Source organism: Cyprinus carpio, chromosome B23 (assembly GCF_018340385.1).
Source record: "Cyprinus carpio isolate SPL01 chromosome B23, ASM1834038v1, whole genome shotgun sequence".
Lineage (NCBI taxonomy): Eukaryota > Metazoa > Chordata > Actinopteri > Cypriniformes > Cyprinidae > Cyprinus > Cyprinus carpio.
In genome coordinates, this window is record NC_056619.1 from 25,573,604 (window position 1) to 25,598,221 (window position 24,618).

The 24,618-nt window shown below is 40.1% G+C and overlaps 1 protein-coding gene across 1 annotated transcript; it reads right to left on the reverse strand.

Moving 5' to 3' along the window:
- Positions 1-9,097: 9,097 nt before the first annotated feature.
- Positions 9,098-24,557, reverse strand: LOC109064912 (E3 ubiquitin-protein ligase TRIM39-like). Its single transcript, XM_042750714.1, has 7 exons — positions 23,693-24,557; positions 22,249-23,081; positions 20,993-21,082; positions 13,987-14,220; positions 12,887-13,034; positions 10,976-11,002; positions 9,098-10,851 (listed from the first exon to the last, which is right to left on the reverse strand). Exons 2-7 carry the CDS (start codon positions 23,077-23,079, stop codon positions 10,316-10,318), a joined length of 1,866 nt encoding a protein of 621 aa, XP_042606648.1. The 5' UTR covers positions 23,080-23,081; positions 23,693-24,557; the 3' UTR covers positions 9,098-10,315.
- Between the last annotated feature and the right edge of the window lie 61 nt (positions 24,558-24,618).

Consider the following 24,618-nt stretch of genomic DNA (forward strand, 5'->3'; position numbering starts at 1 on the left):
TAAACACAAGACGTTTTTCACATTCGTGTTTATTGCCAAAATCATCCAGTATGTTTTAGAATAAATATATCAAAATATCCATAAAAACAAAACTGTTTAGTTCTCAGATAAATAGCCTATTTTAGAATATAGTTGACCTCATTCTTTTCCACTGGCCAAATAATATTTCAAATCAAATTAAATTTATGGAGTTTTTCTGAAAAGGAAACAGATAAGCCTATATTATAAGTTTATTTTTTTATGAGTACAGATAGCCTACGTGCGTGGAAAACAGTGTAGCTTACGTATGGAGGTAAATCAGTAGCTAAACTCGAGAGGTTGGACATCTGAATGTGAGAACTTGTCATATTAACATTCGTATTTGTAAGTTGAAATTTACACTCACAGCTCTGATGTGAAAAGCTGAATCTTTCAATTTGCACACACAGACAATGATCAAACACCCGTGTTTTGAATTGGAAGTTGTAGATTAATAGTCACAAATGTGTAAAATGACATACACAAATGTTAACGACATATTTACTTTTGCACATTACTTCAGTTTCGCTGCACAACGTCAAGTCGGCACTTACAACCTATCAGATCTGGCAGTACGAGTTCAAATCCTAGCGCTCTGACTTTTGCTACTCTTTTTGCAGTATTCCTGTTGCAAAACTCACTTGTGCACTTGTATATGCAGAGGTGAGAGCGCAGAGCCAGGGGCGGGGCTTTGGTGCGAATGAAGACATTTTATTGGTCGATGCCTGACCAATGAACAACGCCAGCCATCGCGACTTGCCAAGAAAGAAATTTGTGTTTTATTTTATGCATATGTATCAGTTAGGCCTATTTGTATATCCTAAGCTTTTACATGATTTTAAGACACTGCATTCATTTTGTCATTCAGGTATTATCTGGTAGACAAATAATGCAACATCTTTCATATGTATATCCCACTGCATATTGCAGAGTAATATCGCTGCACCAGAGCAGCTTGAGAAACAGTTGTGACATGCTTTGATCTCACCGCCACGCGGTCATGTGGAGCTATCAATAGTACTAAACATCTCGCGCTGTCAATCTATTTGAATGGGATTAATCAGGACAGACAGCGGTTTCACTATATTTGCAGCGATTTTTAGTAATTATTAACACATAATGTACATTGATTGTGCATGGCTGACTACGCTTTACAATAGCATTTTATTCTGGAGATGAAACAGTATTATATTCGCATTCGCATACTCCTTATCAGTCAAATGTGATCAAACACCTTAAGTGGAACTTTTAACCAATAAAATAACTGTACTACATAGCTCTTACATAGCTCTTACTTAGCTCAGTCCTGTTTAGTTAATTTGAAGAGATTATGATACTAAATAATATGCGCAATAATTATGATCCATGAATGACCATTTAAAATACAGAAAATGTTTTTAAATTCCAGTGCAAAGAGGCAAATTAGAGGCATTTGGTGTCCAGAAAGATAATATTCACATGTAATGCCATTGTTTAACCACTAGATGGCCTTATTGATGTTTAATAAATAGATGTATTTAGTTCTACTCTAGTTGCTCAAAACAGTATTGCTGGTCATAACTGCTTATTTTTTGGGTTTTGCTTTTTAATGTAAATTTAGACGTTATCAAACACTTGATTTGTATAAGCTTTTTTATGTTGCATTTAAAAAGGTTCATTACTGACAAGCAAATTAGGAATTTAATCCAATGAAGAAGTTTAAATTATTTTTACAAATCATAAAAATAATAAAAACAACAGAGTTATGTTGCAATTCTGGTACAGCGATATGCAGTGGGATATACATATGAAAGATGTTGCATTATTTGTCCACCAGATAATACCTGAATGACAAAATGAATGCAGTGTCTTAAAATCATGTAAAAGCTTAGGATATACAAATAGGCCTAACTGATACATATGCATAAAATAAAACACAAATTTCTTTCTTGGCAAGTCGCGATGGCTGGCGTTGTTCATTGGTCAGGCATCGACCAATAAAATGTCTTCATTCGCACCAAAGCCCCGGCCCTGGCTCTGCGCTCTCACGTCTGCATATACAAGTGCACAAGTGAGTTTTGCAACAGGAATACTGCAAAAAAGAGTAGCAAAAGTCAGAGCGCTAGGATTTGAACTCGTACTGCCAGATCTGAGAGGTTGTGAGTGCCGACTTGACGTTGTGCAGCGAAACTGAAGTAAAGTGCAAAAGTAAATATGTCGTAAACATTTGTGTATGTCATTTTCTTTGTGTGAATGTCATTTTACACATTTGTGACTATTAATCTACAACTTCCAATTCAAAACACGGGTGTTTTGATCATTGTCTGTGTGTGCAAATTGAAAGATTCAGCTTTTCACATCAGAGCTGTGAGTGTAAATTTCAACTTACAAATACGAATGTTAATATGACAAGTTCTCACATTCAGATGTCCAACCTCTCGAGTTTAGCTACTGATTTACCTCCATACTTACGCACATTACTGTGCCCATTTTGTGTGTACACAATGTTTATACATAAGGCCCCTGATGTCATTTTCGTTTTATAAGCAGTTTTCACAGGCTTTGGTTACTTTGTCTGTAGATCAAGTAGCCTACTTCCTGTTCCTGAAGTCTCTAAACTTTGACAACAGTCCTCATCAAACAAACTTTTAATGATTTTAAATACTGCTTCTGGTAATATTGCTTCATGGTATTAAATACTGAACTAATTCTTACATTTTCTTCTCTTACCTGTGAGTGAATATCAGATGTGATCAATAGTTTGTGTTCAGATAAAAAGGTTTTTGTTGCTGTTAAAGAAGCTTCCAGCTAAACCGGTTTTTTTTTTTTTTTTTTTTTTAGTTTCACATTAGGCTTGTTTGAGATGTGCCTCGCCTCACCTGAATTGTAGGCGAGAGTAGGCGGCTGCAGTGAGGGGAGGAGTGAAATAAGTGCAAGAGGGACAGTTCTGAGCTTTCGAAGTGGAACAGATCAAAGGCAGATATTGCGTTATTCTCACTCACATGCCGTGTTGTTAATAAACATGATGTAATTTCAGTTCTGTTGCTTTTATATGAAAATAAATATGATGAACAAGACACTCAAAGTGCTTGCTATTTAATTCCATATGAAAGGTGTATTTATCATCCATTTTTACTTTAATACAAACATGTATTTTAGATTTTTATAGAAATATGACAACAATCACGTATCTCACAAAGAGGTCGCACTGTCAATGTTTGGGAACATTCATGCATAATTTAAATACATAATCACATAAAAACAGATAAAATATTTTAGAAGAGAACAGAGCATCACAGTTCCCTGAACCAATGAGCATTAAGCTGTGTCTTCAGTCAGTCGTTTCCCATCATGCATTTGATCAGCGCAGTCGGTGGAGAGCAACAGTGACCGCCTGCTCAATCCAACACAGCTGCCTCGCCGTCACAAAAGTTTTTTGACACACGTCACAATCACATCAGAGCAAGTCAGATGTAACTCGGACACATTTCTAACCGGCATGCATCTCGCGGTGATCACCGGTGATTATTTCTTTGCAGATTTTGCTCATCTCAAACAAGCCTAATCACCTCAAAACAGAATTGTGACGTCACTTCTTGTTTGTTGCTGCCATGTGTTTTGAGTTTCAGCTCTGTCAAGTTAATTCTTTATTGTCTATTTTTTATCTTAAAATCAATTTTATACACCATCATTTTTGTTTCTATAACGTGAATATATCCTCTATCGTATTCTACAACAAAAACAATAGGAGTGCCTTATCACTAGTTTTATTTTGATTTCCCGAGTCCGCTATTAGCTTATAGCCCATTAGTATTGCCTGCGTGGTTGCCGCTAATCTTGCTTACATTACTAATACTCTATGCACACACATTACCATTGTTTTATTCACTGTTACTTGCTTTAATGGTGGATATGTGTCTACCTTTGAGTGCAGGTGAGGACGTTTCAAGTTGCATTCGGTGCAGCTCGAACTGGAGGTCGTGGAGAAGCAGGCCCAGCTGAGAGAGCGGAGAGCTGCACTGGAAACATCCCGGGCTGATGCTCACAAGTCCGGGGAAGTATACAGCGTGCCGCTAACACTCCCACCACCAGTGTGGGGTAACGCATTACAAATAACGCAAGTTATGTAATCAGATCACTTTTTTCAAGTAACTATTAAAGTAACGCATTAATTTTTAATTTACAAGAAAAGATCTCAGTTACTTTTTCAAAAAAGTACAAACATATACTATATTTAACTTTTTTTTCCCATTTATTGACTGACCCCATATTGGGAGAAATCTGAAGTACAGAGGCGTTTGTGTGTGCTATGTGAACACGATGTAGTTCTAGACTAAATGTGAATGTGCATCAATTCATCCCACTCGCAAAAAAACTAATTTAGTATTCATCAAAATGAATTAAAAAATGAAATGCAAACTCAGAATATGACGCAAACCTGTATTAATTATATATGACTTTAGATTAACAGTTGTGCTTCATTGTTTTTTTTATTGCTGAAGAGTGCTAAACCTTTTTCTTCTACATTCTACTGTACAGATGTGAATTTACTTATCCTGAGGTTTATTCATTACACTTTTTGGTATGAAAGGGCTTTTACATTTGCTATAAATAGAACGTCTAATATTAAAAATAATCAAGCCCTGCTCATATTTAAAAAAGTAATGCAAAAGTAAAGTAACTAAGTAATGTAATTAGTTACTTTTTAGGGAGTAACATAATATTGTAATTCATTACTTTTAAAAGTTACTTTCCCCAACACTGCACACCACCTCTACTCCACGTGTTTCACTGGACAGGCCCCGTGCACCCAGGACACGATCTTCCAAGATGTCCTTTACTCTGACTCCGGGACACCACGGACCCTGGGTGCATATGCAGCAGAAGACACAAGCCAGGCCCCGGGTGACACTTCACCCCTCCCACCCACCTCCGCGAGACGGAACGCAACGCTGTGATCATCTGAGACTCCATCGCCCAGCATGTCCGTGCTACATTAGCTGCAGGTAAAGTGCACACTCACTGTTTCCCTGGTGCTCGTGTTCTCGATGTTTCTGCACAGATACCCGTGATCCTGAAGGGCGACGAGAGCCCCGGAGCGGTCGTGCTTCATGCCAGGGTTAACAACACCAAGCTGCAGCAGACGGAGACGCTGAAGAGGGACTTCAGGAGCCTGATCGAGATGGTGCACGGCACAATGCCCGCAACGAAGATCATCGTGTCAAGACCGCTTCCCATGTATCGATGAGGACACGAAAGATTCAGTAGACTTTTTGCTTTAAACAAATGGTTATTGTCCTTGGTGTAAAGAACAGAAACTGCTCTTTGTTAATAATTTGAATATTTTCTGGCAGTGTCCTAGTCTTTTTCGGGGCTAATGACCTGCACCCCTGAGGAGTAGTTGCTTAGCTCCTGTAGTTTGATGTTTTTATGATTGTATGGTTGTTATTGATTGTAGGAGAATTATAATATTGCTGTTGTTGTGTCTTTTGTTCTACCCACTTAAATGATAGAAGTACTTGTGCTGTCCAATCCATAAAAACTGTGTCTGTTCCCCGAATAGTGAGGTCAAAATATACATTTAATGCAGGATCGAGAAAAAATCTGATCGTGATTAAACCAGAAAAATGCAAAATAAATGAATAAAATCACATTTTTAAAGCTTGGGTCAGGGCTTGAAAATGAAAAAAAAAAAAAAATCAGTCGGTTCACTCCGAGATGACGGAGCAATATTTTAACATTTCTGTTCCTGCGTTCCTCTATATTATTACCATTCCAAAACCGGTTCGTGTGAAGGAAATACTGGTTAATAACGTTATTTTTTAAAAACAATTTTCTTTGCCTATAATAATAATTGGAAGACATCTGGTAGCTTATCTTAACCCGCTGTGCTTAGTCAGAGCCAATACAGCATCATCTTTTTTAGATTTTGGCCAAATAAAATCTATTAACGCTTTAAAGACAAAGATATTTAAAAATGTTTGCTACATTGTTAAAAAAAGAGAGAGTGAAAAATAAAACAAGTCAAGTATAGGCTCACGTCGCATTTTACTATCCCTATTACATTCAGAAATAATGTAGGCTAAAATGCTGGAAGGCTAAAGCAAAATGTTTACAAACATTATAAACAGTTAGTTTCTCTCCACAACAAATCCTCTAAAGTTAAGCCTATGCGTTTAGGCTATAAAAACGTAATTCCAAAAACAAATTAATTTAAGGTGAAACTGATGCCTATCTCTCTCATTCGGCAAAAATCTAAATTTTTCCATATTCGCGACGTATCTAGATGCTAAAATATTATTTATTATAGGCTAGGCTTTGTACTTTCATTGACATAAAACATCCTTCACATTGGCTGTATCAGTACAGTCAGGCACTGCCCAGACACCAACATAGTGTTGGCCCAGATCTGGATCCATGCGGGCCAGATCTGGGCCAACCTTGCTTGCTGTCTGGGTGGTCATGCTGAACGAAACAAATTTTGTACAACGGAGCAGTGTAACTTTTTATACGTTTCTTAAACTGTATTTTATTTTGATAATAAACAGGCTGCAATGTAGCAAAATATGTTGTGCCTGTGCGCATGAGGCACCGGTGCGATATGGTGTCGGATATGGTCATACCGACGCTGGTTGGTTATATAGATAGAAGCGAGACATCTTTCAAAACTGTCAAGCTTTTGCAAAATGAAGAAAACTATTTTCTGCCATCTTGTTTTCCTGTTCGAGAACTTTGGAACACATCACAATGAACCCTTACTCATCACACATTTTTCTTTCGTTTTGTTAATCTATCAATGATTTAAGTGAAATGTATTGTGTGTATATGCCTATATATTCCTTTTTATGTAAGCCTGTAGTTTTATTCTGTTTTCTTAATTCACAGAAGTGCTGCAGGTGCGTGCATGTGATCTCTTGAATCCATGTTACAGTATCCTCGGATAAACTCTAACACCAATGCATTGCCATTGTGACTTACCTCTGAAGAGTTCACAGCTGAGCGGATGCATTGGATGCATCAGTGTCACATTTGCATAGGCCGTACTACTTGAATTCCTGATTGGTTGACAGTAAATTTCAAATATTAACGATAAAATAACGTTATTAACCGGTTAATGGCCATTTCAAAATTTTTATTTTGGAACTATAAAATTTGATTTAGTTTCTGGTTCTGTCCCTGTCAAAATTTAGTTTGTTTCCGGTTTGTTTTCGTTTTCTTGGGCTCCTAAACTTTAGCTCACTCGCACCCAGAGCAGTTATTGTAAATGAAATGATCACAGAAAATAGTTTTGATGTACTCTGCTTGATTGAAACCTGGCTCAAACAAAATGATTATATTGGTCTAAATGAGTCTACTCCACCAAGCTACTGTTATAAGTATGAGCATGAGCCATTACTCGAACTTTGTCTTTATAATGGAGGAATTTCATTATTAATGAACTCGGAGGTGCTTTGTCGTATGATCTAACATCTGCAATTCTGTGAGCTCGTTCAATGATCAAAGGAGCTCAAAGCATTTCTTTCCCCAGCGTGTCAGGAAGCCATTCCTCCAGAAAACCACACGCTTTTCTACCTTCAGCTTTCTCCGGTAACCCAACAAGCCTTACATTGGGACGTCGACTGAGATTCTACAGATCTTCAGTTTTATCAGACAGTGACTTTATTTTCTCTTCCAACATTTTGACTGTAGACTGCAGTTTGTTTCCTGTGTCTTTGGCCTGAGATATTCTCTCCTCTGCTTCTGTCAGTCTGACGGAGCAGTCACCTATTTGGTTCTTAACATCCGTCAACATGGTTAAGACCGATTGGAATTTCACAGAAAAATCGGACATTAATGAGGTTATTGGTTGGAGGATATAATCCAAGTTTGCGGCTTTACTTTGCTGCTATGTCTCTGCTTCTGAAGACTCGGCCTCCGAGCTTTGTGTGACTCCCACTAACTTCACCTCCTCGTGGTCTTCAGGACTGGAGAGCGCCTCATCCTGATCTTATTTGGAAATTTTCCCTCCTTTATTTTTCGACAATTTAGGTGCCATGTTTACAGTACCACCGCTTCCTATATGCAGAGTACGTAATTCACCTCATGTTTGCGGCTGACTGCAAATGATCATAATTGATGGACAACTATGCCCCGAAAAGATCATCCTGAAAGTGTTGTTGTTACACTTACAGGACGATCAAATCCTTGTTTATTATTGACCAAACATTTAATTGAAATATCCACTTAATCTTTCATTTTTGGCAACCTTTTTGGGATAGAACTGCTACAGCCTCTATAATTTATTTAACAAAAACATGTGGACATCACAACCCTTACAAAAAATGTACATGGTTTTATCGTAGTAAAACTGCTTTAATTTTCTTTTATGTGATTTCTGAATGCTTGAGACTATAAAATCAATCAGACAACTGTATTAGCCTAATAAAATCATAGCCATTGGAGGTAACTCGATGTTTTATTTTATTTTATTTTATTTTATTTTATTTTATTTTATTTTATTTTTTTATTACTAATAACTGTTTATTTAGACGTACACTCAGTGTTAGTCACTTCTTCAGTGACTTATATCTTCTGCTTCATTTAATGCAGGGTCAATAATGAAATTTGTTACAAAAGGGGATGAAGCGGTTTTCGATTTTTTTATTTAATTTATTATTGTTTATTTTGATAATATTTAATCTTTAAAAAAAATGTATTTAATATGTGTAATGTTAGTTTTTATTTTATTTTTATTTATTTATTTATTTTTGCTATAGAGCTACATCTGTACTTTGTAAATAATACAGTTTAATTACAATTTATGTATTTATTTACCTTTATATTTGATTAAAGTACGATTTTGACCCCTATAGTAGGGGTTTTTTTTTTTTGTTGTTGTTGTTTTTTTTACTTCCATAATAGTTGGAGGAGAGGAACAACAATAGAATTTTGCATAGGGCACCCATTTGGCCAGCAGCGGCCCTAGTATCAGTGAAGATGTTCTATTAGTAATAAAGGAGCAATTATCACTGAAATTAGATGTAATTTGAAGCGAAGCAAGATAACGCTACTACTTATCTCAATGCCATAACCGGAAGTCCATTACTACAATACAATACAATACAATACAATACAAGTTTATTTGTATAGCACATTTAAAAACAACTGGTGTTGACCAAAGTGCTTTGCAAGGCCAAAAGAAACAGACAATAATGACAGAAAACATTTAAGCACTAGAGAAACAATAAAAATAAAAAGATCTGATGTAGGCTGGAAGGCTATTCCATAACTTGGGACCGATGACCGCAAATGCACCATCACCCCTGTTTTTAAGTCTGGTTCTAGGAACATATAGTAAATCAGAGTCCCTAGATCTAAGTGATCTAGACTGAAAAGGCAGATGCAGTAGTACAGTCCGCCAAGACTTAAAAACAAATAACAAAACTTTGAAATGAATTCTGTATTTGACCGGTAACCAATAAAGCTAAATCAGAACTGGTGTAATCTGATCACTTTTACTCTTCCCTTTGAGGAGCCGGGCTGCGGGACTTTGAACTAACTGTAAGCGTGTGACACAAGTCTGAGAGGCACCAATGTACAAAGAGTTACAACAGTCTAGTCAAGATGTTACAAATGCATGCATGACAGTTTCAAGATTCTTACCAGATAGAAAGGGCTTAACTTTTGCTAAAAGACGAAGATGATAGAAACAAGACCTAACCACAGGACATATCTGATTAGCAAATTTAAGACTTTTATCAAGCAAAACCCCCAGATTCTGAACACAGGTGGTACTGTAAGGTAACAGAGTATCGAGATCAACATCATGAATGCTGTGATCATTTGAACCAAACAAGATAATTTCAGTCTTGCTCTCATTAAGACTTAAGAAATTACTAGCAAGTTTCAGTTCGTCTAAGCAGTCTAATTTAGGCTTAAAGCCAAGTTTATCGTCATGATTTATAGGCAGATAAATTTGTGTGTCGTCAGCGTACAGATGAAAAGATACACCATATCTAGATAAAATAGAACCCAAAGGTAGCATGTAGAGATTAAACAGTACTGGGCCAAGAATAGAGCCCTGAGGGACACCAGAACTTAACTGTTTATCAGAGGAAGAATGGTGCCCGAGGCGGACAGAGTAACTCCTATTTGCTTCAACCATTGAAGCACTGTACCCCGAAGGCCCACACTTGCTTAACTAATTATAAATATATATTTTTAGTTTGGAATGTGAATTCCTTTTTTGGTTTTGCTTTACATATTCTGTTCCTTAACAAACAGCACATGCATAGTTAATGTTTTGAGATGTTCCATATTTCAGGGAAATCACTTTGTCTCAACTGACAGGTGAAATTATAAGTGGGTTTGAGTTTTTACCTTTATCATTATGGCCTGGGCCAAAATATGGATAGAGTTTCTCAGTGAAAGTCTGACCAGTGAAAGAGTAGATATGAGATCTGGAGCCCACATCATAAAAAGAAACCAGACCCTCCTCATAATCCACAAACACTCCCACCTTCTCAGGTGTCCTTCTGTGAGAGAAACCGACTGCTGGATTATCACAAGCTATATACTGCCTCTGATTAATCAATACCATAGACCAGAGCCCATCCTCAGGACTCGGACTAATGTCCCCCTTCCTGTTAATGGATTCTCTGGCCACTCCTAAACTCCACCCAGTCTTTCCCTTCACCTGCACCTCATAGTAAAATCTTCCTGAACTGAATGCCTGCTTTGCCAGAACACAATAGTCATCAAATCTCTTTGGGTTTACTGGGACGTCCTGCTCAATATCTCCAACACTGACTTGTTTTCCATCATCAGACAGGATGAGATATGGATTCGCTGTAACAGGATCCAGAGTCACATCCACTAGATGAGAGATTAGACATTATCAATCAACTTCAGAACGAACATTTTCATATGTTTGTAAAGCAGATTATAAATAATTTAAAGTGTATTGGAGAAATACAACTGTGTTAGTCACACTGTATACCTGCATACTTCTGAGCCCATCCCAACCCTGTGAACACAGATGACAATATAAATGTAATGAATTATATATTTCAGATAAACATTTTTAATTTTATTTATTTATTTATTACAAAAATGTATCTCTTTTCAACGTAAAATCAAACCTATAAAATCTACTCAAATTATGGCAACCATTTGCACTGAATTTGTTAAATACTACCTAAGTTTAACGGCTGACACACTAGAAGATTTTTGGTAGTCTACCTAACATTTGTCAATGCGTTACACAACTAATTGTTTACAAAAAGCAAATATAAACACTTGTTTACAAGTGTTAACACTTGTTAATATAAACATTTAAAATAACTAACATGTTTAATCAACTAGGAAGTAATTGATTTCCAGGGCCGTAGCTGAGGTTTGTGGGGCCCCAGTGCAGTTTGTATCTGTGGGCTTTGTTTGAAATTGTGTAAATAGCACAAATAAATAAACAAATCAAAGATGCAAATTAGTTTTTTCAAGTTTGTAGGTGTCCGTGTACAGAAACTGAATAATCAAATGTAAAATAGCATTGCATAGTCTTCACTGTATAACATTAATATAGATTAATTCTTGTTAAATCTACAAAGTAATTCAGTAAAGAGCTGTGAGGGATATTCTCCAATTTAATTTCTTGGATTAACATTAAGGACACTGACAGCAGCTAGTAAATTATGTGCTGTCACTTTAAGAGACATTGCATCCACTATAATGATATACATTCAATTTCTTTCTAAACTGTTTACTTTCACTTAAAAGGGTCATATGACGTTGCTAAAAAGAACATTATTTTGTGTATTTGGTGTAATGAAATGTGTTTATGCGGTATAAGGTTCAAAAAACACATTATTTTCCACATACTACACATTATTGTTGCTTCTCTGTGCCCCGCCTTTCTGAAATGTGTCGATTTTTACAAAGATCATCGCTCTGAAAAGCGAGGTGTGCTCTTATTGGCCAGCTATCCAGTGCATTGTGATTGGCCGAATAGCTCAAGCATGTGAAGGAAATGTTACACCCCTCACCATATTGTGATGCCATCTCACGGCACAACAAGACAAAACCAATAAAACCCATTATAAACTAGGCATTTGTTGCATCCAGTGGGCACCAAATGATGATAATGACTTATACTGTCTTTTTACGCATTGTGTTGTGTATCACGCTGCGTAAACATAAAACCATGTCTGCATTTGTGATCGGAGAAACAACAAACAAGAAGCACTACTCTACACTGCTCAAAACTCGAGTTTCAATCATCAGTGGCAAATTCTTTAAATATGAAAACGTACTTACAGACTGTGAGTCAGAACAGCCGGCATTGTAGTCTACTCTCACTGGAAACAGTCCTCTGTAAAATGCGCTGCACACACACGAATATCTGGGTTGAACTGTTCTGGAACAGTGTTGAAATACAACTAAACCACTGATTTCTAGTTGTGTCCTCTTTTGGAAGGCCAATTAAAATAGTTTTGCTTTCACAATGAAACACATAGCGTCTTCACAACATGATGGCGTCAGCAACAATACAATGGCGAGAATAAACGTTATGCCTTCTTTTTTTTTTACGTAAACATTTGGGCGGTGTTATGCAAATCTTCCCACACAGTGACGTAGACATGTGGGGCGTTTAAACGAGGTGTTTTAGGAGGGCGTGGACGAGTCTTAACTTTTATAAAGAACATCTCTTTGGGTTTGAGACTTTAGTCTTTTCAACTTTAGGGATTTTATCTATTCATGAACAGCTTGTAACACTCCAAAGAGAAAGGAAAACTTGAAATCTCATCATATGAACCCTTTAAGTCATAACCAACAGTTTTTTGGAGGATACTCCCAAAGACAGGTGTTGTGACATAAGAGCACTGTTATTCTACACTGTATCTGACCCACATACCTGATTTACTGAGTTTTTTATTTAGAGCCTTGTGTGTTTTCTTCAGTTGAGTCAGAGCTCTATGCAGAGGGAGCACATTCACATCAGTATCAATACTGTTCTCAGTCCAGTTCTTGATGTGTGGACGACTGTATAAGGATGAGTGCATCTACAGCAGGAGAGAGAAGACTATTAAATATGTAATTTTGTTAATTAAATATGTTTCATTCATTTATTCAAAATGTTTTTATGCAGGAGCTTTCTACTACAATTAAGTCAAGACACCCCAGGTGATTAGGGTATCCACAGTATTGATATCATCTAAGGTCCCCTAAAGAATTGCAAATATAATCTGTATTACAAGTTTTCTGACATATTTAAATATTCAAATAATGCATTGTCTAAATAAATATACACTAAATTGCATAAATATCCAGAACGGAAATATGAGGACAATGGATAAAGCTAGCTTCCAAATTCTTGTTTTATATTATTGACATATTAGAGTTAAAGGATTTTACAAATGGGATTTTGGATTTCCATTTTAATCATTCCATAAATATTGTCAACAGCCAGAAGAAAATACTTTTTCACCATGCTTTTATGAATAAAATGTCATTTAAAAATAAGGTATATGGACAAACCTTCTGTAAAAATCTTCAGAATATAGATAGAACCAAAACTAGCAAAAGTAATAAACAAAATTACTAAAACTTTAACTACAATTAAAATGAAAACAAAAAAATATAAAAATAAAAACTGTTTTTAAATATTTTTAAACTATAATAATATCTGAATGATACTAAGATAAAACTGCTCAGTGCAGACGAAAAAAAAAATCACAGTCTTCAAACATCTGTATTGGAAAGGAAACAAAAGTCTACAGATGCAAATAGAAGCACTGAATAAATATAAACGTGTTTTACAATGTTTTGTCTGTAGCATCTTAACTTAACTCATTTAGCTAATGTGATTTTACTGCTTCTTTCTATTCTGTATGATTTCTAAAGTTTAGAACCTAAAGTTAGAACCTTTATCTTACTATGTAGCTCATCAGGTTTGTCAACAGAGCATTTGACTAATAATATTCTGCATTCTCAGTGATGAGACAGATGTTAGACCTGTAGGAGGTGCAGATGATCATCAGTGTGTGAGATCTGCTCCAGCTCAGTGTTTCTCTTCTTCAGATCAGTGATTTCCTGCTGCAGCTCTTTAATGAGATCTTCAGCCTGTTTCTCTGCTGCTTTCTGCTGTTCCTCCATCATCTTCAGCAGCTCAGACTGACATCTCTCAATGGAGCGAATCAGATTAGTGAAGAGCTCAACATTGGCTGATTTCTCTTTCTCCATGTTCGTCTAATGAATGAGAACAATTATCAGGATGTTATGTTTACATGTACTATATACTTAAAGGGTGTGCTAAAAAATGAAAATGTTCTCATCATCTATAGACAATGTGTTTTGAAATGTTTTATCTATTTAATTCAGAACTTTAATTAATCAGATTAAAATGCACTGCCCCCAAAAATGAAGGGAACACTTAAAGAGTTAGTTCACCCAAAAAAGAAAATTGGCTTGTGTTTTAGTCACCCTTGAGGCATCCTAGGTGTGTATGACTTTATTCTTTCAGACGAATCCAGTTGGAGTTACTTTAAAAATTGTCCTGGCTATTCCAAGCTCTATCATTGCAGTCAGCAGGTGTTGCAGTTGAACAGTCCACAAGTGGTCAAATAAAGTGCATGCATCCATAATAATACATGCCTCACACGGCTCCAAGGGGGTGAATAAAGGCCTCCTGTAGCGAATCCCTGTGTTTTTGTAAGAAAAATATACATATTTCAAACGTAATAAACACTTTTCTCTGACTTCTGGTTTCTGTCATACGCAGAAGCTGTTGCACTTAAGACGTGGGAATTGTGTGATTAGTGACGAATGCGGAGAGAGAACAAAACAAAATGCCGGTCACAAATTAGAAGTACAAATGGAGGATTTGTAAAGAAAAATATCAGAGGATTTCGACATAAACCAAAAGGAGAGTGGTTTTCCTTTTTCTAAAGTAAGGAAACTTTGCTTCCTTTGCTACTATAAACAAACTTGCGAGACCAGCATATCTCTTAGGCGCATGCGCTGCATGTATGTCTTGTGTCATCTGCCGGAACGGCTTCCTCGTATGACAGATACCGGAAGTGTTTATTGCGTTTGAAATATGGCCATGTGAGACACGTTTTATTATAGATGCGCACACTTTATTTGACGACTTGTGGACTGTTCAACTGCAACACCCGCTGACTGCAATGATAGAGCTTGGAATAGCCAGGACAATTTTAAATATAATTTCTACTGGATTTGTCTGAAAGAAGAAAGTCGTAGACACCTAGGATGCTTCGACGGTGAGTAAAATGCAGGCTAATTTTTATTTTTGTGTGAACTAATATTTTAACCTGTTAGCCAGCACCCCCATTACTGGACTCACAGCTGAAAATGCCCTACCTAACGTCTCGGTTACGTATGGTAACGCTCGTTCCCTGAAGGAGGGATCAGAGATGCCACGTTGGTGACCGATGAAAATGGGTTATCGCTTCGATAGACCAATCTACTTCGAGTGTAAACTAAATGAGCCAATGCACATTGGCATGCAATTATTGCATCCAGCTGCCGCTGATCACAGCGTGAGTATAATAAGGCAGCAGGTGCAATGCATACCAGGTTTTCGCCGCTGAGGAGCCGATCCGGAGACCCAGCAGCTCAGCGGTGGTACAGTAACCATGGCGACGGGACGTCAGGGAATGAGGGTTACCATACGTAACCGAGACGTTCCCTTTCAGTCAGTCACTCTTGACGCCACGTTGGTGATTGACGAAAATGGGATCCCTACCAAAGCGCCATGGGTGCTGCCCCTTCCAGTGCCCTGTGCAAGCCGCCTGTGCCCCTATTAGGTGTAGGCCAGGGCTCGGAACAAGTAGTTCCATTCACCATTGTCAAAGCACTACCTCACTGGGTGAGATTGGATAACACTGGGAAAACGTACCCATTCCGCTTGGAACAGGGATGCTGCGGAAGCCCCATCCTTCCCGAAGGAGGTCTCGGGAGCAAATACACATATAGCATCCATGTAGGTGTATATGGAGAAATTTGAGGTGACTCAAACCCTCTTGGAAAGGTAGAAGTCTGCCGGGGAAACACGGGCTCTAAGGCTATACCGTGGACTATACGCATACGAGTACCGCTTAGGTCTCAATATGGAACCCAGCCTTTCATGGTTCTCACGGATTCATCAAGGTGCAATGCATACCAGGTTTTCGTTGAGGAGCCGAGCCGGAGACCCGGCGGTTCAGCGGTGGTACAGCAACCATGGCGACGGGACGTCAGGGAATGAGGGTTACCATACGTAACCGAGACGTTCCCTTTCAGTTGGTCACTCTCGACGCCACGTCGGTGACCGACGAAAATGGGATCCCTACCAAAGCACCATGGGTGCTGCCCCTTCCAGTGCCCTGTGCAAGCCGCCTGTGCCCCTATTAGGTGTAGGCCAGGGCTCGGAACAATAGTTCCATTCGCCATTGTCAAAGCACTACCTCACTGGGTGAGATTGGATAACACTGGGAAAACATACCCATTCCGCTTGGAACAAGGAAGGTTGCGGAAGCCCCATCCTTCCCGAAGGAGGTCTCGGGAGCAAATACACATATAGCATCCATGTAGGTGTATATGGAGAAATTTGAGGTGACTCAAACCCTCTTGGAAAGGTAGAAGTCTGCCGGGGAAACACGGGCTCTAAGGCTATACCGTGGACTATACGCATACGAGTACCGCTTAGGTCTCAATATGGAACCCAGCCTTCCATGGTTCTCACGGATTCATCAAGGTGCAATGCATATCAGGTTTTCGCTGAGGAGCAGAGCCGGAGACCGGGCGGCTCAGTGGTGGTACAGCAACCATGGCGGGAATGGGGGTTACCATACGTAACCGAGACGTTCCCTTTCAGTCAGTCACTCTCGACGCCACATCGGTGACCGACGAAAATGGGATCCCTACCAAAGCGCCATGGGTGCTACCCCTTCCAGTGCCCTGTGCGAGCCGCCTGTGCCCCTATTAGGTGTAGGCCAGGGCTCGGAACAAGTAGTTCCACTCACCGTTGTCAAAGCACTACCTCACTGGGTGAGATTGGATAACACTGGGAAAACGTACCCATTCCGCTTGGAACAGGGACGCTGAGGAAGCCCCATCCTTCCCGAAGGAGGTCTCAGGAGCAAATACACATATAGCATCCGTTTAGGTGTATATGGAGAAATTTGAGGTGATTCAAACCCTCTTGGAAAGGCAGAAGTCTGCCGGGGAAACACAGGCTCTAAGGCTATACCGTGGACTATATGCAAAGGAGTACCGCTTAGGTCTCAATATGGAACCCAGCCTTCCATGGTTCTCACGGATTCATCGTGAAGGCCTGGCGCTGGACGTTCTGCCACATCCGGCTGCCTAGAGTGATGGAGGATCTCAACAGGCTCTACAGTATGGACACTCTGGAGCAGTTTTAGCAAGCCGACACTAACCGGGGCCTCTCTGTGCCACTACCCGTTTGAGGTGAGAACACAGGAGGATACTGGCTCTACACAAAGGCTATAGAACCCAGCGAACGTGTTAGGGGTCGCCCTGCCCACAGCTCTACAAATATCTGTCAGCGAGGCACCACAAGCCAGCGCCCAGGAGGATGCAACACTTCTAGTTGAGTGAGCTCGCAACCTGAACGGGCAGGGCACACCCTGTGCCTGATAAGCCAGGGCTATGGCATCCACAATCCAGTGGGCCATCCTCTGCTTAGAGACGGCATTCCCCTTCTGCCGGCCTCCTTAACAGACAAAGAGCTGATCTGAGGTCCTGAAGCTTTGTGTCCGGTCTACATAGCATCTCAATGCTTGGGCGGGACAGAGCAAAGCCAGGGCTGGGTCTGCCTCCTCCAGGGGCAGCGCTTGCAGGTTCACCACTTGGTCTTTGAAGGGTGTAGTGGGAACCTTGGGCACCTAGCTGGGCCGGGGCCTCAGGATTACCTGGGAGTCAGCGGCCCAAACTCAAGGCACGAATTGTCGACCGAAAATGCGTGCAGGTGAAATGAAAGAAACTTCTTCGGGGGTCTTCTCAGCAAAAACAACACCACTCGACAAACAGGTTCCACTTCAAGGCGCAAGCATGTCTCGTAGATGGTGCTCTTGCCAAAGAGATGGTGTTCACTACCTCCTGGGCTAGGTCACCTAGAACTTCCACGTCCCGCCAGGGACAAGACATGGAGTTTCCAAAGGTCTGGACGTGGGTGCCAAACGGTGCCCCGTCTCAGAGTAGATCTTTCCTCAGATGAATCGGCCAAGGAGGGGCTGTTGCGAGGAGCACTAGTTCGGGGAACCAGGTCCGAGTGGGCCAATACGGCGCCACTATCAAGACTTGCTCCTCGTCCTCCCGGACTTTGCACAGTGTCTGTCCGAGAAGGCTCACTGGGGGAAATGCATATTTGCGTAGGTCCCGGGGCCAGCTGTGTGCCAGTGCGTCCATGCCGAGAGTTCCCTCGGTCAGGGAGTAGAACAACTGGCAGTGAGGGGTCTCTGGAGAAGCAAACAGGTCTTCCTGAGTGGCTCCGAACCGTCTCCGAATCAGCTGGACCGTCAGGGGATGGAGTCACCATTCTCCCGGGAGCATTTCTCGAGACAGCTCGTCGGCTGTATGGTTGAGCAGGCCCGGAATGTGAATGGCACGAAGTGACCTCAGAACCTTCCGACTCCAAAGGAGGAGGTGGCGGGCGAGTTGTGACAAGCGACGGGAACGCAGACCACCTTGTCGGTTGATGTACGCAACGGTCGCTGTGTTGTCCATTTGGACTAGCACGTGCTTGCCTCATACGTGACCTTTGAGACGGTTTCAAGGCAAGGCACACTGCTAACAACTCTAGGCAATTGATGTGCCACTGTAGCTGCGGGCCCGTCCAAACCCCTGAGACTGCACGCCCGTTGTACGTGGCCCCACAGCCGGTGGTGGAGGCATCCGTGTAAACCACAGAATGCCTGGAGATCTGCTCTAAGGGGACCCCCGCAAGATCTGACCACAGGGTGAGGGTTTGGCGACAGGCCGGTGTAACTTGGACCCGGTGAGTGCCGCGCTTCCACGCCCACCTCGGGACTCGGCCATAAAGCCAGTGCTGGAGCGGTCTCATATGTAACAGGCCGAGCGGTGTAAGTGCCGCTGTGGCCGCCATATGCCCCAGGAGCCTCTGAAAAAGTTTCAGTGGGATCGCTGTCCTGCCCTTGAATGTATTCAAGCAGGCTAGCACCGACCGCGCACTTTCCTCTGTGAGGCGTGCTGTCTGTTCAACCAAATCCAACTCCATACTGTCGGTTTGCTCTTCCCCAGTTTACCCGAAGGCCCAACAGGCTGAGGTGCCAGAGTACCAGGTCCCTGTGCTCGCACAACTGATCCCGAGATTGTGCTAGTATCAGCCAATTGTCTAGATAGTTGGGAATGCGAACACCCTGCTCTCTGAGGGGAACAAGAGCCACCTCCGCGACTTTCGTGAAGACACGGGGGAGGCAGGGACAGCCAGAAGGGCAGGACCTTGTACTGATATGCCTGTCCTTCGAACGCAAACCACAGAAAATGTCTGTGGCGCGGAAGGATCGATACATGAAAGTACGTGTCCTTCAGGCCGATCGCTGCAAACCAATCTCGGGGACTGGACCACAGAGGGAACATGACTCATCCACCAAAGCTACCTCAGCGTGTTTGCCCAGACACGTGAGGCAGTGATCGTGACCATCACCCGTTGCCAGGTAACGACCGCACCCAGAAATGCACGGGTGAAATGGCATCCTTATAAGGATGATCCGTCGTCTTTACAAAGATGCACCCATGAAGCTCTTTTAGAGAAATTTGCTCTTTAGGAAAAGCTCTTTTAGTGCTGAGGCGCACAGGGGAATTGCCCGCTTGCAACACGACAGGGGGTAGTGCAGCCTGAAGTGTGCAATCCACTCAACGCTGGAACGACCACCGCTGAAGCGCCGTCTCGCCAACACATGAAGCTTCTGAGAGCGTGCTGAACTCGTAGTTCACAGCAGACACAGTTGAGCAGAACGATACTAATGCTCGGCTCCGAAGCGAAAAGCTGGTATGCATTGCACCTGCTGCCTTATTACACTCACGCTGTGATCAGCGGCAGCTGGATGCAATAATTGCATGCCAATGTGCATTGGTTAGTTTAGTTTACACTCGAAGTAGATTGGTCTATCGAAGCGATATCCCATCGCTTCGATAGACCAATCGTGGCCATCACTTCGATAGACCAGACGTGCCAAAATTCAAATAAACAATCTTCCGCCTATCTTTGTTTTTTTTTTTAGTGGATGGTCTCATTCTGTTTGTGACACTGTATGCTACAAAACTATGCTATTTTTTTCTACCAAGATGCAGTTTTTGAGCATGAGTTATTCCATAATGGATACAAACAATACTGTCCCTTAAGAACTGAAATGTAAACAAAGGAATTACTATCCATATTACAACGTTATTGCTTCATTGGACTAAACGTGCTCTTTCGGATGTCGTTCAGTGGACCCTTACCTTTCTAACTAAACCGGGATTTACAGCTGTGGATGCGTTTCTGACTCGTTATCAGGGCCGTGAACCAAAAAAGGGGCACTGGGGGGTGGGTGCTTGTTAATACAAATTTTCCAGTTATTACAAATATACCAGGGGTGGCATACGTCGGTCCTGGAGAGCCGCAACCCTGCAGCACTTTGCTTCAACCCTAATCAAACACACCTCAACAATCTAATCAAGGTCTGAAGGGTTACTAGAAAGCTACAGGCAGGTGAGTTTTAATAAGGGTTGGAGCTGAACTCTGCAGGCGAGGCATTCATGCAAGCCTGTAAATACTTTGATTTTCAATGTGATTTTGAATCCAGCCCTCACTGGGTTGATGATTTTGCTTTCCAATGACAATTGTCACATCATTTTGTTCTCAACGAATTATACAATGTATATGAGAATTTAAACTTGGTTTAAATGTGTGATTTAAGTGTCCCCATCATTTTTTTTTTTGAGCAATATATTATAATGCATAATCAATTTTACATTTTTAACTTCCACTTACTTTTTGCAGTTCTACTGAATGTTGGATCTCTTGAATCTTCTTCATTTTGTTCTGGATCATCTGCTGTACGTCTGTCTTTTTTTTAACCAACTGATTGTTCATAAAAAGAAGAAGACATTTATGACTGAATTAAGCATTCCTTTTTCATTCTTTTGACAAAAAGTTTTACTTGAATATGAAAACCATTTTGAAACCCCATGAATTCAAAATGGTTGTTTTGTATCTTTTAGGGTGCTTTCACACATGGTTCGATTGCTTGGACCGAACCCGGGAGTTGGATTGCTACTACTATTTGCCAGGACTGTAATGAAAAGGGATCCAATGAATGCGGGAGTCACTCTCTGTGAGCAGAAATTATATATCTATATTAATCGCGATTAATCACATCCAAAATAAAAGTTTTTGTTTGCATAATATATATTTGGGGAAGTCGTGACTTAGTGGTTAGAGAGTTTGACTCCTAACCCTAAGGTTGTGGGTTGGAGTCTCGGGCCGGCAATACCACGATTGAGGTGCCCTTGAGCAAGGCACCGAACCCCGAACTGCTCCCCGGGCGCCACAGCATAAATGATACCCACTGCTCTGGGTGTGTGTACACTTTGGACGGGTTAAATGCAGAGCATGAATTCTGAGTATGGGTCACCATGCTTGGCTGTATGTCACGTCACTTTCACTTGTTTTCACTTTCACTTTTTATATGTGTGTACTGTGTAAATTTATTATGTATATATAGATACACACACATACATATATATATTTGAGACAAATATATTGTTTATATATTAAATATATTTATTTATTTATAATATCAATTATATGAATATATAGAATATATATGTAAATACATGTAAATATTTTCAAAATATATATTGCATAAATGTGTATTTATATATGCAGTACATAGATATACAGAGTACACGCACATGTATAATGCAAACAAAAACATTTATTTTATATGCGATTATTCGCAATTAATCGCTTGACAGCACTATATATATATATATATATATATATATATATATATATATATATATATATATATATATATATATATATATATATATATATATATATATATATATAAAATATTATTCTGCTGCAGTGCGTCAGTCATGCTTATCAGGAAAGCGAGTAAACACTTAAATATATATTTTGACCAATTCGTACATCAATAATAGCGGTTCACCTCCATGATTTAGTAAGGTTGTGTTCACATCAGAAATGAACCTTGGTCTTTAAAGTGTTATGTTTCTGACCTTCTCTCGATTCTCCTCCTCTATAGGAACAGTGTTGTGAGTCCTGTGGTCTCCTTCAGTGCAGGACAGACACACACTCGTCTGATCATCTCTGCAGAACAGATCCAGAGGTCTTTCATGTTTCTGGCATATATAATCCTCCAGATTTTCCACAGCGTTGATCAGTTTGTGTTTCTTTAGACGTGGGACTCTGTGATGAGGCTCCAGGTGAGTCTCACAGTAAGAGCTTTGACACGTCAGGCAGGACTTCATGGCTTTTTGCTTTCTTTCAACACAGAAGTCACAGAACACCTCAGATCCCAGATTGAGCTTCTCCTTAAAGTGTTGCGCAAAACTCTCAGCATTGTATTCAGGGGTGCCACTATGGTTTCTGGGCCCCCTGAGTAGCACATTGACTTGGGCCCTCGGTAGAGATTGCATTCGGGGGAGCCGGAGTTGATTTCTCCCCCTTAGAGATCGGGTTCGGGGGAGCGGGACCGGGGGGTTGTTTGTCCCCCTCAGTAGAGATCCCGTTCGGAGGAGCGTGGGTTGGTTTGTCTCCCTCAGTAGAGGTTGTATTCCGGGATCCACCTCTCTGACCAGGGCTCTTTTAATCATCCTAACCTCCCCCCCCATAATGACACCGCTGTTTGTATTAATCATGAGATCAGGTCTTTTGCTGAATGTTTCTTTACAGAGTGGACAGAAGCAGGTCTGTGTGCTTGTCCAGAATTTGTTCAGGCAGGTTCTGCAGAAGTTGTGTCCACATGGAATGGTGACTGGATCAGTGAACACATCCAGACAGATGGAGCACTGGAGCTCCTCATTTAATGGACCACTAGAGGTTGCCATGACTGAAAAGATAAGTAATGACAATATAAGTATGCAGTCTTGTAAACTGGTTTAACTTGTGGGTTAACTTTGTTTGATTTTCCTTTTCGAAAAACTGAAAGTAAGTTCATGGTTATATCCGTGCCCATGTTTAATTGCATACAGTGGTAAAGGTAACAAACAGAGGTAATTTTATATTTGGAATTGAAATTACAGAGATCCTACATAAAAATAAAAAAAATAAATAAAAAAAAATAAATCAAAGTCAAAGTGTTTCTCGCAGTATTTGATTGTCAGTTCTGTGCTAATTAGAATTGCAATACTGAAACTGAAAATAATGTGTATGAAACGGATCTTACAACAAGTTCCCTCCTTTATATGAAAGACAACATCAAAAAGGGTTAAATTCATATTTTTTAAATAATTAGCTTACAAAACTTACCTCACCACAAAATAAATACCTGCAAACACCAGGTGTAATGTATTATAATATATTTATGTTTTAATAGTAGTTTTATTGGTCCATTCTGTCTTAAGTTCATGTAAATCTTTAGGTTTTGACTTTAGAGCACACATAAAACCTTATAGTCAATACTAATATTCTGATTCTACTTAAGAGTTCAAAACTGCTTACCTATAGATGAATATCAGATGTGATCAGTAGTTTCAGTGTTGGAATAAAGAGGTTGATGTTTTTTTAAAACTTCCAGCTCATCTGTTTAATTTAGTTTCACATTCACTTATTTATTTCACTAACCTGCAGTGATATCATACAGCAGCTCCGCCCATAATCTTGGTTTCGAATTTATCCCTGCTGAGTGAGCAAACACTTTAACATGTTTTTAAATCCATTTAATGACCTTTATCGCATTAACACACACACAAACTTGGTTTTCATACAAATCCACCCGTAGGATTTAAGATGTTTTCAGTTGCCTGGATAACCACTGTACTAGTCAATACGTCACGTCTTAAAGCGCGAATCTCAGCCTTTAAATTTCATCGGTCAGTCTGACTCTGAGTGGAATCTGTTGGTTTATCTAGCTACAATAAGTGAGTATTGCTTTTGTTTAGTTTTTATGTCAGAATATAAACAATTACGCAAAACGGGACTTTTAAGCAGACAAAAGATTCAGTAGTCTATCACTGAATTTATGAAATTCACGTCATTTTTCATCTATTTATCCTGAATAAATGTAGTTTGTTCTCAGTCTAACAATGTGTCCTAACTCACCGTGATGCCGTGATAAGGTATCTTTTCCATGTTTATCAGAGGTTTGTCCCAATTAGCCACGATGGCGACACACAAAATTTCTATTTTAGAAACGGTTTCTATTTCCGCGATGTCACTGCTGAAACAAATAATCTCAAATACAGATTATGTGCTTTATGTAAGGGATAATGTACAATCAGCCGGTTGTTCTCGCAGAATAAACCTGCCCACAAACACTTCCACTAGTTAGTGTGTTTACATCATGTTTAAGAAGACGCTGTGTTCAAAGATACCACAGAAATACAATTCTAACCTTTTGTTGTGTGCATGTCATTTTACCAAGGACT